General features: G+C 39.1%; 1 protein-coding gene across 1 annotated transcript in view; it reads right to left on the minus strand.

Annotated features, from left to right (window-relative positions):
• The window catches only part of LOC122815899 (alpha-aminoadipic semialdehyde synthase, mitochondrial-like), a 1132937-nt gene that overhangs the window by 197204 nt on the left and 917694 nt on the right, over positions 1 to 18039 (minus strand). The window contains exon 19 of the mRNA XM_044088745.1: positions 3717 to 3884. Within this exon, the coding sequence (XP_043944680.1) occupies positions 3717 to 3884 (168 nt within the window). The remainder of the gene's footprint in view (positions 1 to 3716; positions 3885 to 18039) is intronic.

Genomic DNA, 18039 nt, shown 5'->3' on the forward strand with positions numbered 1-18039 from the left:
TATTTTGTATATTCTTTCTTGCTGCTTATTTGCTTACCTTCCTTATTTTTAATTCTCTTATTACTTTTCCTGTTTTATTATTTTGCTCAAATATGGTGCTACCTCTCCTTTCTTTCCTTGTAAACAATCGTTTTGCTTATATAACAAATTGTTAATTTTAATTTGATTCATTTTATATATTTCTCTTTCTTTTTCAAAAAAAGGAATTTTTCTTCTCTAACAAGCCTCTAAATATTTCTTGATTTAATATTTTATATCTCTCTTTTTGTCTTCTTCTTTATACATTCTAATTTTTTTTATATATTTTTCTTTAAAATTAAGCCACCAAACAGTACAATTCTCATAAAACTCCCTCATAGTCATATGATTTTTCCATAATTCCACAGGTTCTTTTTTATCTTCTAAATCTAATTCATTTTCATTAATTCTCTTTATTCCTTTTCCTATTCTTATATATTCTTCATTTTCCTGTACTTTAACCCATATTACCACATAATCTGAAAATCAAGCATACTTTTTAGTGCATTCTTTTATAACTTTTAAACTATCAGATATTAAAAAATAATACAATTCTGTCCTGATTTCATTCCTTTTATAGGTCCAGTGGTTATTCTCCCATACACTTAACTTTCCACTTCTCATAATTTCTTTAGCCATTTTAACATCACAATTGTTCTTATTTTTCCTTAAATTACAATTAAAATCACCTACCACTATAATGTTCATATTTACACAAACATATTCAAGAATGTTTTTAAACATAATTTAAATGTTTGTTACATATGCATATAAAGCTATAATTCTATGCACATATTTTTTCCATCTCAAGTCCATTACCATACTTCAGCCTATTTCCACTATGCTTGCATCTAATATTTTAATGCTTTCTTGACATAATATACATATGCCTGAGCATGTGTCTTTCACAAAGTTCCAAACTAACACACCATTCTAAAGTTTTTCAGTTTGTGTTCTTTATTCCTCTGGTAATAATCTGATATCTTCTAAAACAATAATACGTGCATCTACTGCAGCACACCATTGTAATATACCTGTTCTCCTTTTAAAATTGTTCATACTGTTCACATTTAAAGCTAATATTTTCAGCTTTTAAGAACAGTTAGTATAATAAAATGTTTATCTCTTTCCTTTCTTATTTTCTCTAAGCAGTATGTTTTTGAATTTTCTTTTCTATTAACTCTTTTCAGTATAGAATTCTTTTTATTTCTTACTGTGCACCAATCTACGTCTTCCTCACTTGTCTCCTCTGTTTCTTTTTCCTTATCTTCTTTAACTTCATGTATAACCTTTTATCAGTTACATCTTTTTGTAGATTTTCATGTATAACACATTCTACTATCTCTTTATCCTGCATAACTTCATTTTCATTTCTTGCACATTCATTTCATATTCTAGCCATGAATGACTGGTTTTGCCACATTTTTACACTTTAAATCAACAAAAATAACAAGTTTTTGGTTGACCCCTGTATTTCACAAAACCCCCATTACCATGAACATTAATAATACTAGATACATGCATAACATTATAATTTTCCATTTTCAGTATTACTCCACATTCCCATCTCATAGACCATAGTCCTCTTTCATCATATACTTTTGTAGTGTCCATTACTTCTTTACATATAGTTAACAAATGTTCTTTCAGTTCTTTTGCTTCAACTTCAGTTCTAAACTGGATTGTTATTCTTTTTTTGTCTGTAAAAAGCTTGCATGACATATTCTGACCATGGATAAATATTTTTATTTTGTTCATATGCACCTATAACATTTTTCATGGCCTGCCCAGTCTCAAATATCAACTCACAAAAAGTCTCTATTAATTAAAATGAATGTTCTTACCTCTTTGTCATAGCACCTCTGGGTGTCAAAGCAAGAGTCCCAAACCTTATAACTGTCCAAACTTTATTCTTTTTTATAGCTCACATGTACTGTATACTTCTGTTTTTTTTTCTTTAATTTCTTTCTTCTTTGCTCCTTCTCCCACAGTTTGTGCATAAGATTTTGTCTTTAACTTTTTCTGGCACAGTCCCTTCTTCTCATTTTTCTTCTTGTATTTTCTCCACAATGTCACTCCATGAAATTGTTGCTCTACTTTTTGATTCACACTGGTTTACCATTTATTCCAAATAATCATCCTGCATCCCTCCCAATTGGAGGGTTCTAATTATGCATTTCTCACAGGTAACTGTCTCTCCTTCAAACAATCTCCTCTGAAAGTTTTCCACTGAATTCATTTTTGTTACAGCTACAATATCCTTTTCTTCCAGTATCACTGTTTTTTTTGCACCAACAGCATCAGAAAAAAAAATTCTGCTAACGATTCTACCATTTCAGCTACATTTTCATCAACCTTCACTTCATTTTTAGCCAAAGCTGAAGCAACCATATTTTCTTCCTGTTCCTCCTGGCTGTCTCTGTGCCTGGACAGGAAACAGGAAGTCTGGATGTGTAACACACAAAACCTTCATCTGACTAACAAGAGTAGAGCAAGTTCACCAATGCCCTTGACAAATGGTATAAATACCACCTCTGTTTTTTACTGAAAGGATGCTACTAACACAGAGGGACTTACCCAGTCAACAAAGGATGGATGGATGGATGGATGGATGGATGGATGGATGGATGGATGGATGGATGGAACTTACACAACTGCACTTTCTAGCACATATTAGAAATGAATGGAACATAGAAAAATTTAAGTAAAGAATAATGCATTACCATTCCGATTACTACAAATACCAATGCTATAAGGATAACAGTTGGCCATGATATTAATCTTCTTGCAGCTGCATCATTACAACGATGTAATTCCATTTTTCATCCTCATATTCATGCCTGTTTTTTCTGCTTTTTTTAGCCATCTGTTATCCAACACTAATAATCTTTATCTATAAATACTTGCATATTATTTGTAGGTAATGATGTACCACCTCTGCAGAGGTCATGCTATTTTCTCAAGCTGTACAGGCAGAATTTGGTCTATGTGCTTTTGATTCAGGCCATGGCTGAAAAAAGGTCCAGAATCAGTTTACTTTCCCAATTAGCAAATAACAAAAGACATACATAAATTAATGTTTATCTTTTCAAAACATGCTGAGAAATAATGTGGTTTATAAAGGGTCAAAGAATGTCAATAACTTAATGAGTTTTATTTAAAATACACATCTGAACACATCCATGCTCAGTTAGAAAATAACCATTTTATGGTTATTCAGGACAGAAGGAGATTGTATAGTTCTTAAATGGGGAAAGGGTAGCATCTGGAAAACTACAATTATTAATGTAAAGTGGATTAGTGGTTTCACACTTTGAAACAAAGCAAACTTATAGTATTCCTGATTTGAAACAGAGAAATCAATATAATACCTGACTTATATGCAAGTATGATATAATCTTGTTTGCAAATTACCTGTTTGCATATCACATATGGCATATACATGCACTACTGGAAAATTACCTATATGCTGCTGCTGCCTGTTATAACCCAGTAAGGTGCAGGTTCTGTTTGGGCTTCAAAATAGCTATTTGTAGTCACATAACATCTGGCATGTTAATTATCCCAGAATCATATAACCCAAAGACCACAAAACTGATGCATGTGCACACTTTCCACAGATGCCTATGAAAAATAAAAGAAAACATATCTATTTATAAATACAGGACAAAATTAAAATTATAGGACACCATTATTACCTTGTATCTAAGTGTACCTCTTAGAAAAGTATGAGCTGAGTGGAGATGATATAGGTCAATATATCTGCAACTGTCTCTGTTAGGGAAACCTTCTAGATTAAATCCTGGAAGAAAATCAGTTGGAATGGTAGATTCAAGTAGTGCTCCACCAGCAGGTATATGAATCACCTAAATAAGGAAAATAAAACAACAATGACTAGTACGCATTTTAAAAAACTTAAAACATGGTTATAAACCTCTACAAGGACAGTTATGAGTCTTACAAAAAGACACTGTTGGTGAGTAGTGAAAATTGTGATAATTTATGCTACATCAAAATCTAATTTGTGCCAGGCATACATCCTTTATAATATACAAAATGTTCAGTTGCCAAAGGAAAGACAAGCAAAAGAAAAATGGATACTTAAATCATTAAAGTTTTCACTCAAAACTCTTCTGCATCACAACAGCACCTCAATTCTCATCCTTCCACTCTTTCTCCTATAGCTATATAGCTATACATGTCTGTCTATATAAATATATCTATATACATCTCTCTCTATATATAAACATATATATATATATATATATATATATATATATATATATGATTCACTTTATAATTTCAAAATACTGAAATACCGAATTTCAGTATTTTTAAATCATAAAGTCGAACATCGAAAATCCCGAAAGCACACAATCGCGAAACACAATCACGAGCACATACACACCATACACCACACAACAATACATTGTCCAACCCACACTACAACAAAACACACACAAACACAAACAAACAAACCTACACTACATTTAAGCAGGGGGGCAAGCCCACCTGCACCCCCATGTGGGGGGCTGTGCCCACTCCACACACCCTACTTATATACACCAACTCTGAGATCGCACAGACACAAAAAGGAAACACACACCCACACATTTCACAGTCCCTCGCACACACAAACATCACACATATACAAACATCAAAACATCCAACACTTACACACACTCAGACAGTCAAACTCCCACACAAAACCCTTACAAAACACTCACTTACCTTCAATTGCATCTACATCCATACAAGACACGAACCACAATACACTCCCAACACCGCATGCTACATACCATAAGCCATAACCGCGAATTTGAGATATTCGAATTCGCGATTATGCACTTTCTCGATTTTGATTTTTTGACTTTATGATTTTGAAATACTGAAATTTGGTATTTCAGTATTTCGAAATTATAAAGTGAACCCATATATATATATATATATATATATATATATATATATATATATATATGTATACACACAAACACACACACACATATATATATATATATATATATATATATATATATATATATATATAGTAAATACATTAATCATTACACATTGTAGTGTCACAGCAGTACTGTGTTATATTACTTTCCAGACTAAAATCTTGCATTTGTGTGATCAGAATTCCTTGTTGTTGGCTTACCAGACTAAATTATACATCTCTGAGCATATCTGATTTTTGTATCTCTTCTTCATTGTACATCATTTATGCATTCCACTTGTGGGCTTTACTCCTGAAAGGGTGAGCCAGAAAGTGATCCAGATGGATCAGTGCTCGACCCTGGTTAACAAACTTTAAATAAATAAACAAACTTCTAGAACATTAGACAAAATGAAAGAATGGCCCATGCAGGGTTACCTAGTCAATATCACATAAAGGAAGCAGAAGGCCCCTTCTGCTTTTACTCTCCATCAAATAAACAAGGTGATCTCAGAAACGAAAGGCCTTTTGTTTTGTAAAAAAGCTTAATTCCATATTGTCACAGACTGCAGTCAGAACTGCCTCTATCTATGCATTCTTTACATCTTCAGAATACTAGATGGCATTTCTAACAGGTCCACTTTGTTTTCTTACAGCACTGCTTTCAATGGAAGGTAATACACAAGAGAAGGACAGGAACATTTCTCTTCCATTCTTGACTGAGCCAAGCCATGAACAAGTGCCAAACTCTGCAACACTAGTTTACTTGTATATGGCGAGTTCAAATGCTTCTAGATGCAGTTCATGAAGATTTGGAGTTATGGTAGTTTTCTCCATATATCTAAATTTACATCTACATTTGTATTTTATATGTATACAGGTCTACATCAGTTACACAAATGGGTAACCATTTGAAACGTTGGGACCCATATGAGCGAGTTCCGGAATACAGACTGAATAGCTGATAAAATGGACTTTTACATACTAAGTCAGAGATGGCCATTTCTCAGAAGGTATGGTTATCTTGGTGATGGTATACGCCATTTCTCAGTAGGTATGGTGATCTTGGTGATGGTATACACCATTTCTCAGAAGGTATGGTGATCTTGGTGATGGTATATGCCATTTCTCAGAAGGTATGGTGATTTTGGTGATGGTATACACCATTTCTCAGAAGGTATGGTGATCTTGGTGATGGTATATGCCATTTCTCAGAAGGTATGGTGATCTTGGTGATGGTGTACACCATTTCTCAGAAGGTATGGTGATCTTGGTGATGGTATATGCCATTTCTCAGAAGGTATGGTGATCTTGGTGATGGTATATGCCATTTCTCAGAAGGTATGGTGATCTTGGTGATGGTATATGCCATTTCTCAGAAGGTTTGGTGATCTTGGTGATGGTATATGCCATTTCTCAGTAGGTATGGTGAGCTTGGTGATGGTATACGCCATTTCTCAGAAGGTATGGTGATCTTGGTGATGGTATACGCCATTTCTCAGAAGGTATGGTGATCTTGGTGATGTTATACGCCATTTCGCAGAAGGTATGGTGATATTGGTGATGGTATATGCCATTTCTCAGAAGGTATGGTGATCTTGGTGATGGTATACGCCATTTCTCAGAAGGATGTATGATCTTTGATGATGCATTTCTCAGAAGGTATGGTGATCTTGATGATGGTATACAAAAGTTCAGCTGGAATGTGGGTTTAAAGTAGCAGAGGGATGTTTGAGAATCGCTCTTCTCCTGCAGTTTCACTCTTTCATCCTGCTGGCACTCGGCATTACAAATGCAAACATTTCAAAATGGACTCACTAAAATGTCTGCAATACTGAATAAAATAGCGTCAAGCTGACAACATCAAAAGGCTGAACACTGAAGGAGTAAAGAGATTTATATATATATATATATATATATATATATATATATATATATATATATATATATATATATATATATATATACACATACACATATTTATTTGTTTTTATTTATTTATTTTACATTTGTTGACTGGGATAGTCCAACTGGATACATGTCCATTTTCAGCTGAGGCCTGGGGAGAAAAGCTCCATGATAATAATACACATTAGTCACAGGTGACTCTATAGTGAGGCACACTGATGTCTGACTCACCAGGCTGAACAAGGAGAAAATTACTGTCAGCTGCCTGTCAGTTGCCAGGATCCGCCACATAACACATCAAGTCACTCCACAACAAGTACAAATGCAACTCTGTCATTTTCCATGTTGGAGTGAATGACTTGAGACATACCTTCCTGGACTACATAAGAGACATGGAAGAGCTCTCAGATCATGTGGCCCAGGCAGGTATGACTGTAGCATACTGCCTTCGCCCAGAATGATACCACAGTACAAGGGCAAAATGACTGACTTCAACAATTGTCTAAGCGTCTGGTGTCATTCAAAGGGGATCTAGTATCCGTCTGCCTGGGACGACATGATCAACAAACCACGATGCTTTGCAAAGATGGGCTGCACCTGTCACCACTGGGATACAGGTTACTGGCTAAGGCTATTGCCATCCCTATAGTGCCTTTTTTAGGCAAGGCTCAATGGACAAAACCACCATTGTAACAGATATAAGCATGCAAAATCTGAAGGTAATGCTACTCAATGCTAGAAGTCTAAACCTCAAAATGCACTCTCTCGAGGCACTCCTAAAAATGGAGAAAATCGATATCGGTGCAGTAACTGAGATCTGGTTCAAGGCTCCAGAGAGCACCCCTGCAATACCAGGCTACAACACTTACCACACTTTTCGGCCACCAAACCAGGACCGAAGCACTAAAGGCGGAGGAGTGTCCATATTCACCAAGGATATTCACACCTCCAGGCTAGTTGCCCAACACAATGCATCTGAAACTCTACAGGTGCAACTAACACTAGGTAAGACTGCAATCTAAATGGTAGCTTGCTACGGATCCCCCACTATGACCCAAGATTATCACTACACCTTTCTAAACATACTGTAAAATATTAAGATACAACCAAACATGCTAATACTGGGTGATTTCAACTACCCTGCCATTAAATGGGAAAACTACTCAGGTACCAACACCTTTGACAACAGTTCTTGGAATTTATAAATTCTTATGCCCTGGATCAACTAATCCATAGTCCCACCAGGGGCTCAAATATCCTAGACCTGGTCATTACCAAAATGGGAGATCAATGCTCCACACCAGTGGTCACCCCCTTGTTGGTCAGGTCTGGCCATAAGCTAATCAACCTTGACGTCCACATCCCACCCCCAGTAGGGAAACCTCCATAAAAAACTTCTGCAAAGCCAACTTCATGCTACTCACGTCAGAAGTGACAAACTTTATGATACCCATGCAGACGGGAACTGAAAGTTCGACTGCTGAATCCTGCACGAAGGCACTGTACGAGCACATCCACTCGTGCATGAATCATGCTATTAGAAATAGAACCAAGACGGTCTCCTCCAAAAAAAGGAACCCTATCTGGTGGTCCCCTGCCATAAACAAACTATACAACAGAAGGAAGAAACTGTTGCAGAAAAGAGGAAAATCCCAGGATACAAAAAAACTCCCTTACCAGCCTCAGTAAGAAGTGAAGATCCCTCATAAAATCCTCCAAAGCTAGTTACGAAAATAAAATTGCCAAAGATTCCAAAGACAAGCACAAGGCATTATATAGTTATGTCAAGAATCTAAATGTCAATGCTCAGATCTGCTCTGAGCTACAATACAATAGCATTAAATATACTGATTCCAAGGATGCTGCCAATATCCTGGCAGATCACTTCAGTGCCAACTTCATCCCCCTCTCACCCCCTAAAGGGCCCATCTCAATACCAAAAGATAGCCAAATTCCAGTAATCACAACCACACAGGTAGAAAAACGCACTCTCCAAAGCTAAGAATACAGCATCCATAGGACCAGACAACATCCCAGGCTGTGTACTACATGAACTACAAAATGAACTGGCATCTCACCTAAGTGTCATAATTAATCATAGCCTCACCTCAGGTTACGTGCCCAATGAGTGGTGCACAGCTACAGTTATCCCACTCCACAAGGGGTGAAGAAAAAAGGAGGTCACTGTCCCACTGTACTCATCCCTCATTAGACCTATTATAGAGTACAACACCCCATTTGGTATGTACCTCACAAGACATCTGCAAAAACTGGAAAGGCCACAGAAATGCCTCACTAAAAGAATCACAGTCCTAAAGCAAAATCCCTATGCTGACCGTCTAAAAAAACTCCAGCTATACTCTGTCGCATATCGCCTACTCAGAGGCGATCTCTGCTTAACATACAAGGCCATGTTATACCCAGTGCTGTTGGACATGCTACACTTAAAGAAATCCCAATCCCTCAGAGGCACACGCTCCAGGGATCTAAACCTGGTCATCATAATGAACAAAAAGTACAGTTGTGTACACTTACCATAAATGTAGATGTTAGAGTGTATTCACTGTTGCAGTCATTACATATGGGTAATCTGCTGGCAGGTTGCCCTCAGTCGGCCTGATTAACAAAGTCTTGGGTCCTGCGTCGGTTGCTGTCCCTTCTTCCATGACGTCAGGTCGTCAGGGGTATAAAACATGCAGCCGACAACATTACATTAGTTTTTCTTGCACCAGATGTCAGGTGCCCCCCAAATAGGGAGCCAAAAAAAAAAAAAAAGTATATATATATATATATATATATATATATATATAGATATATATATAGATATATATAGATACTGATATATGTGTGTGTGTGTATAAAGATAATATAAAATACCAAAAGTATACCTCCAAACAAAAGCAAATACACCAAAAAGGCTTATAAGTGTAGTTAAAGAAAGTAGAGGCATAGCAAGAGAAAAAACAGAGGGTAACCACGACTGCAACAGTGAATAAACTTGAACATCTACATTTATGGTAAGTGTACACAACTGTACTATGTTCTTCATGTTTCACTATTGTAGTCATTACATTTGGGAGCATGGATTTATACAGCATTAGGACCGGCTATAAGGCCCTGCAGAACAGCAATGGCAAAGCCAGCTCTGGATTTAGAGAAAATTGGTAATTGATAATGTTTGGTGAAAGTATGAACTGAACGTCAGGTAGCAGCTTCTAGAATGTCCCTGGTAGGAACACCTCTGAGAAAGGCTGTAGAGGTCGATGCAGCCCTGGTAGAATGGGATCTGATGCCCTGAGGGATAGTTTTTCCATGGTGCTTACAGCAGAAATGAATACAATGGCTTATTCATTTGGAAATGGTTTATTTATTATTATTTATTTATTTCAGTTTGATTACCGGGGAGGTGCACTGGGCTTGGGGGCCCGTTTTCAGTGGAGGCCCGGGGAGAAAAGCTCCAGCAAGGAAATACAACAGTTTTATAATATTTTGATTACCAAAACAGTTTCAATTAACATGAAAAGTCATAGACAGTATGTATTACAGATAACAGGTAGTTACAAAAGAATAAACACTAACAATTTCAATTTTGTTAAGGAGGAAAAAGGCTTACATCATGAAAATCAAATTTTACTGTTTTGTTACCTAAGCTAAATATTTTTAGAAAGGATATGAAAGTGAATAGGAAGAGGTTAGCCTGGAGAAAAGGGAGAAGATAGTTTGAGAGTTGTAGGCTGAAGAGTGCAGTTGCAAATTCTGTTTAGATAGAGGTAGGAATGAAGTTGGGTTTTGAAGTTAGGTTTGCTTTGAAATAGCCTTTCCCTCTGCCCCTGCAGCAAATGCTACCAGCAGTTCAGATTTTCTTTGAGATTTAGTCCTGTTCAAGTAAAAATCTAAGTAGGCTTTTTACATCCAATTAATGCAGAATCTGCTACCCCTTGTTCTGTGGATTGAGAAAGAAAGTTGGCAAATGAATAGTCTGATTAAGAGCCACACTGGATACCCCCTTGGGCATGAAGGATGGGTTGGTCCTGAAAGATATCCTGTCCACATGAAAAATGATGAAAGGCTCCACTGCCATAAGAGCCTGTAATTCATAAATCCTTCTAGCCAAAGTGACTGCTAAAAGGAAGGCTGTTTTCCAGGAGAGAAATTTTAAGTCTGCAGTAGCAGCTGGCTCGAAAGGAGGGAGACTGAGTTTCTCCAATACAAAGTTAAGGTCTCAGGCAGGGGTTGGAGCTCTCCTACGTGGTCTTAAGTTTTTGGCCCCTCTGAGATACTGCTTTAGCAGAGGATGAGAAAAGAGGGGAGGTTCTGTGTTGTAATGAGCTGAAATGGCTGAGGCATTGATATTTATGGAAGAAAAGGACAGGCCCTTGTGAAGCATCTCAGTTAAGTATTGCAACATCTGAGAAATATTGGGTACTGCTGTGCTTATCCTTTGAGATTGATTCCAGGCACAGAATCTTTTCAATTTGTCAGCATAAGACTTTCTAGTACTAGGTCTTCTTGCCTCCAAAATGACATCCAGCACAGGTTTGCTGAGGGATGCTACGGGTGAATTTAGGTGATTAGCCATGCTGCAAGATTCAAAGTTTGGAGCTGAGGGTGCAGAATTTGGTTGTTCTGCTGAAACAATAAGGAAGGTGTCTGAGGCAGGTGCCATGGTGAAATGTGTGACACACTGCGCAGTAGTGGGTACCAGTGTTGGCAAGGCCAGTCTGGAGCAATCAAAATAATTTTTGGTTTGTCCTGTTTGACTTTCAGTAGAACTTTGGGGAGCAGAGGCAGAGGGGGAAAAGCATAGACTGATACTTTTTTTCCAGCTGAAGGACAGAGCATCCACTTTCCAGGCTTTTTTGTGATGGGTTCTTGTGCAAAATTTGTCCAACTGATAGTTCTGGAGTGAGGCAAAAAGATCTATGTCTGGGCTCCCCCATTTGCATGTCAATATGCTGAAAATCCGTGGTTCCAGTTTCCATTCGTGTGTGTCCATGAGATTTCTGCTTAGTTCGTCTGCCAGAGTATTTAGCTTTCCTGACAGGAATTGAGCTTGTAATTGTAGTTGATAGCTCAAGGCCGTGTTCCACAATGCCATGGCTAGTCTGCAGAGGGGGTAGGAGTGTGTACCCCCCTGCGTGTTTATGTACCACATAACCGTGGTGTTGTCCGTCTATCAGTAATTGTCCTGGTCGAAGGTAGTCTTTGAAGGCTGTCAGCGCATTCTGTACAGCTAGCATTTCTTTTTGATTTATATGAAGGTGCATTTGATTTGGGCTCCATTTGCCCTGAATGCACTTCCCTGCCAGATGAGCCCCCCATGCATAGTCTGATGCGTCTGTAGTTAGGGTTTGGGCGGCAGGGGGTGGTGTGAATGGCAGTCCCTTGTTCTGGTGGCAGGCCTCTGCCCACCACAGGAACTCTAGGCGAAGGCAAGGAATGATAGGAATCATTGTTTCCAGGCTGTGACAATGTTGACTCCATAGACTTTTTAAATACCACTGAAGTTTCCTCATATGCAGTCTTGCACATGGAATTAGAAGAATGCAGGAGGCCATGAACCCTAAGGCTTGCATTATTTGCCTTGCTGAAAGCAGGGTTTTTGTGGCCATCTGTTTGAAGTAAGTCACCAAATTACTTTGTTTTTCTGGTGTAAGGAAAGCCATCTGGGCAGTTGTATTCAAGCTTGCACCCAGGAATGTAATTTTATTTTTGAGAGGGTACCATTTGAGATTTCTTTTCGTTTATATTGTACCCTAGGCAAGTTAGAACCCTTTTTACAAATGCCAGATGTTTTAGAAGAATGTCCTTGTTTTCTGCCTGAATTAGACAATCATCCAGATATGAATATATTTGAATATTTCTTTGCCTGCAAAAATGCAATTACTGGAGCCAGGCACTTTGTAAAGACCCTGGGCGCAGAAGATAAGCCAAAGGGCAGTGCAGAGAACTGGTAATGCAAGTAGCCTACTTTGAATTGGAGATATCTTCTGCAAGATTCCCTGACTGGGATATGCAGGAAAGCCTCTTAAATCTAGAGTTGCCAAAAAAAGGCATCTTTGCCTAGCATAAGAAGTAACTGGTGAAGAGTCAGCATCTTGAATTTTGGAATGTCCAGAAAGGTGTTTAGAGTAGATAATTCCAGAATTGGATACCATGTTTTGTCTTTTCTGGGTACCAGGAAAAGTCTGGAATAGAAACCTTGTCCCTTTCCCTCTTCTGGTACTATTTAAATAGCCCTCATGTTCATGAGGGAAAGTACTTGTTTCTGGGTCTCTGCCCATTGATTCGGGGGCAAATCTGGCCATTCGTTTGGAGTTGGTAACGTGTGGAAATGAAATCTGTATTCCTGGGATACTATATTTAAAACCCATTTGTCCTGGGTTATAAGTTGCCAGTTTTTTCCCCCAAAAGGGGCAGTTAAAAGGTAAGTGCTTGGTAAGTCTAGAGGAAAGTCATTGAGACTTCTTACCATAGGGAGGTGTCTTGTTTCCAGATTTGGAAGCGGAGGCACCCTATTGCTTAGTTCTGAAAGTCCCTTGGGACTGAAACCTGGTACCTTTGGAATGTCTGGGTTTGACTTCAGAGGCTCTTGAAGGAACTGGAAAGGACCAGTTCTTAGTAGGCCAGTGAATACTAAATCTTGGAGGTTGCACTTGCAAGAAATCTTTCACAGTTTGCATAGATTTAGCTTTATCTTCCATCTTTTTTAGAACTTCTTCAGCCTTAATACCAAAGAGACGGCCCTGTTGTAAAGGAGCATCCAACAGTTTTGCTTTAACATGATCAGGCAGAGATTGCTCTTTGAGCCAAGCATGCCTCCTTAACACAGACCCAGTTACAGCAGCTCTGCAAGAAGCCTCCAAGGAATCAAAACCACACTGCAAAGTATGTTTTCCAACTTGTTCAGCTGAATGCAATAAATCATCCAAATCTCAGAAAACAACATAATTTTCTGTTTAAGCAGTCCCATGATATGCTGCTGATATTTTAGCATATGGAATTGAAAGTTTAAATCCCTGATTGCCAAGGTTGCATAAGTGTAGACTTTCTTACCCCATCTATCCAGTGCCCTGGAATCTCTATCAGATGGGATAGGATTTTTAGCAGTAGAAGCCTTAATGCCCTTGGGGCCCTGAGAAACGGTTTTAGGATCCGCAACAGGATTTTTGAAAAAGAATTTGTGGGAGTCCGGAACCCTGTAATATCTGTCTGGCTTACAAGGAGCCAGAGGCAGAGAATCAGGAGCCATACTAGATTCTGAAAACACATCATCAACAATGTCTAGAACAGGAGGTATAGCCAAAGGCCTATGTTGAGGAAGAAGAAAATACCTAAGCCTCTTTTTAGATTCAGAAAAATCCTGACTTTCCCAGTGGAAATGTTCCCTTAAGGTATGTAAAGTTTCCCGAAAAGAAAAATCCTCAGGGGAAGAAGCAGAAGGAATGGAATCCTCTGCATCAGAGTCCTCATAAGTAGGTATAGACAAATCTTGTTCATTAGAAGAGTCAGAAGAAACAGAATCCTGTTCAGAAGATTCATAGTCAATTTCTTGCCTAGGTCTCTTTGAAGGGGGAGGGGGGGTTGACTACCCCTGATTAGAGTAATTAAATCTTCAGCTATTTTGATCATTTGTTTTTTAGGCACAGGGGCCTGCAAAAGTGGCCTAGGCATTGTTTTTTTAGACATAGTTCGAGCTTTTGGCCTTAATATTGAAGATGGCGTTGGTTTAATATAGAAATCTGTAGGCCTGAATACACCCTCAGAAGCCGGTGCCTACACAGCAGCTCCGGACCCATCCAAGGTAGAGACATCCGTGGGTTCCAAAATTGAAGCATCTCGTGGCATACCGGACTCCAAATGTGTCTCAGTAGAGGCCTGCGAATCAGAAGTAGCGGGTATCCAGGGCTGCGAAAGCGCCTCACTGAGTACCGGTGAACTGGCGACTGGCTTAGGAGAAGCGTCATCAGTTTTGGACCTCAACGGCCTGTCTCTGCCTTTTTCTTTGCTTTTTTTTTTTTTTTTTTTTTAAGTATTCTGGTAGTTGGATTGCTAACCATCATTTCTGGATAATTAAACCATGATCCAAAATATTTAGAAACAAAAATGTGCCAACGATGGATTGTGCGTTGATTAAATAAAGCACAGAACCGACAGCAAGGTACGTCGTGGTCAGGGCCTAGGCAAGGAATACGGTATAAATGAAAGTCCTTATGAGGTATTTGCTTCCCACAAGTAATACAATTATTAACTTTTACTGACATCGGTAAGGAGCGAGAAAAAGTTTCCCCAACGGGGTACTAAGCTTTTTAGTTGAAGACTTCGGTTCTGAAACTCGAAAATGAAAATTTCAGGAGTCGGCTGACTGGCACTTGCGAACTGCTTCCGCTTTGGGCACCGCACGGCAAGAAAGACTGATGTAATGGTGTCGGCTGCATGTTTTATACCCCTGACGACCTGACGTCATGGAAGAAGGGACAGTAACCGACGCAGGACCCAAGACTTTGTTAATCAGGCCGAATGAGGGAAACCTGCCAGCAGATTACCCAAATGTAATGACTGCAACAGTGAAACACGAAGAACATCATGCTGGAGGGATAGGTTCCTGACCCAGAGACTCCCCATACTCAGGAATAGACTGCCCATACATGTCAAGCTGGTTTCCTCATATGCAGTCTTGCACATGGAATTAGAAGAATGCAGGAGGCCATGAACCCTAAGGCTTGCATTATTTGCCTTGCTGAAAGCAGGGTTTTTGTGGCCATCTGCTTGAAGTAAGTCACCAAATGAATTTGTTTTTCTGGTGTAAGGAAAACCATCTGGGCAGTTGTATTCAAGCTTTGGGAATGTAATTTTATTTTTGAGAGGGTACCATTTGAGACTTATTTTTGTTTATAGTGTACCCTAGGCAAGTTAGAACCCTTTTTACAAATGCCAGATGTTTTAGAAGAATGTCCTTGTTTTCTGCCTGAATTAGACAATCATCCAGATATGAATATATTTGAATATTTCTTTGCCTGCAAAAATGCAATTACTGGAGCCAGGCACTTTGTAAAGACCCTGGGCGCAGAAGATAAGCCAAAGGGCAGTGCAGAGAACTGGTAATACAAGTAGCCTACTTTAAATTGGAGGTATCTTCTGCAAGATTCCCTGACTGGGATATGCAGGAAAGCCTCTTAAATCTAGAGTTGCCAAAAAAAGGCATCTTTGCCTAGCATAAGAAGTAACTGGTGAAGAGTCAGCATCTTGAATTTTGGAATGTCCAGAAAGGTGTTTAGAGTAGATAAGTCCAGAATTGGATGCCATGTTTTGTCTTTTCTGGGTACCAGGAAAAGTCTGGAATAGAAACCTTGTCCCTTTTCCTCTTCTGGTACTATTTGAATAGCCCTCATGTTCATGAGGGAAAGTACTTGTTTCTGGGTCTCTGCCCATTGATTCGGGGGCAAATCCGGCCATTCGTTCGGAGTTGGTAACGTGTGGAAATGAAATCTGTATCCCTGGGATGCTATATTTAAAACCCATTTGTCCTGGGTTATAAGTTGTCAGTTTTTTCCCCCAAAAGGGGCAGTTAAAAGGTAAGTGCTTGGTAAGTCTAGAGGAAAGTCATTGAGACTTCTTACCATAGGGAGGTGTCTTGTTTCCAGATTTGGAAGAGGAGGCACCCCATTGCTTAGTTCTGAAACTCCCTTGGGACTGAAACCTGGTACCTTTGGAATGTCTGGGTTTGACTTCAGAGGCTCTTGAAGGAACTGGAAAGGACCAGTTCTTAGTAGGCCAGTGAATACTAAATCTTGGAGGTTGCACTTGCAAGAAATCTTTCACAGTTTGCATAGATTTAGCTTTATCTTCCATCTTTTTTAGAACTTCTTCAGCCTTATTACCAAAGAGATGGCCCTGTTGTAAAGGAGCATCCAACAGTTTTGCTTTAACATGATCAGGCAGAGATTGCTCTTTGAGCCAAGCATGCCTCCTTAACACAGACCCAGTTACAGCAGCTCTGCAAGAAGCCTCCAAGGAATCAAAACCACACTGCAAAGAATGTTTTCCAACTTGTTCAGCTGAATGCAATAAATCCTGCAAATCTCAGAAATCAACATCATTTTCTGTTTAAGCAGTCCCATGATATGCTGCTGATATTTTAGCATATGGAATTGAAAGTTTAAAGCCCTGATTGCCAAGGTTGCATAAGTGTAGACTTTCTTGCCCCATCTATCCAGTGCCCTGGAATCTCTATCAGATGGGGTAGGATTTTTAGCAGTAGAAGCCTTAATGCCTTTGCGGCCCTGAGAAATGGTTTTAGGATCCGCAACAGGATTTTTGAAAAAGACTTTTTGGGAGTCAGGAACCCTGTAATATCTGCCTGGCTTACAAAAAGCCAGAGGCAGAGAATCAGGAGCCATACTAGATTCTGAAAACACATCATCAACAATATCTAGAACAGGAGGTATAGCCAAAGGCCTATGTTGAGGAAGAAGAAAATCCCTAAGCCTCTTTTTAGATACAGAAAAATCCTGACTTTCCCAGTGGAAATGTTCCCTTAAGGTATGTAAAGTTTCCCAAAAAGAAAAATCCTCAGGGGGAGAAGCAGAAGAAATGGAATCCTCTGCATCAGAGACCTCATAAGTAGGTATAGACAAATCCTGTTCATTAGAAGAGTCAGAAGAAACAGAATCCTGTTCAGAAGATTCATAGTCAATTTCTTGCCTAGGTCTCTTTGAAGGGGTTGACTACCCTGATTAGAGTAATTAAATCTTCAGCTATTTTGATCATTTGTTTTTAGGCACAGGGGCCTGCACAAGTGGCCTAGGCATTGGTTTTTTAGACATAGTTCGAGCTTTTGGCCTTAATATTGAAGATGGCGTCGGTTTAATATAGAAATCTGTAGGCCTGAATACACCCTCAGAAGCTGATGCCTACACAGCAGCTCCAGACCCATCCAAGGTAGAGACACCCACGGGTTCCAAAACTGAAGCATCTTGTGGCATACCGGACTCTGAATGCTTCTCAGTAGACGCCTGGGAATCAGAAGTAGCGGGTATCAGGGGCTGCGAACGCGCCTCACTGAGTACCGGCGAACTGGCTTAGGAGAAGCGTCGTCCGCAGTTTTGGACTTCAACGGCCTGTCTCTGTCTTTTTCTTTGAGTTTTTTTTAAGTGTTCCAGTAGTTGGATTGCTAA

This window comes from Protopterus annectens, chromosome 11.part0 (genome assembly GCF_019279795.1).
Source record: "Protopterus annectens isolate FY-2018-M chromosome 11.part0, PAN1.0, whole genome shotgun sequence".
In the NCBI taxonomy this organism is placed as follows: Eukaryota; Metazoa; Chordata; order Ceratodontiformes; family Protopteridae; genus Protopterus; species Protopterus annectens.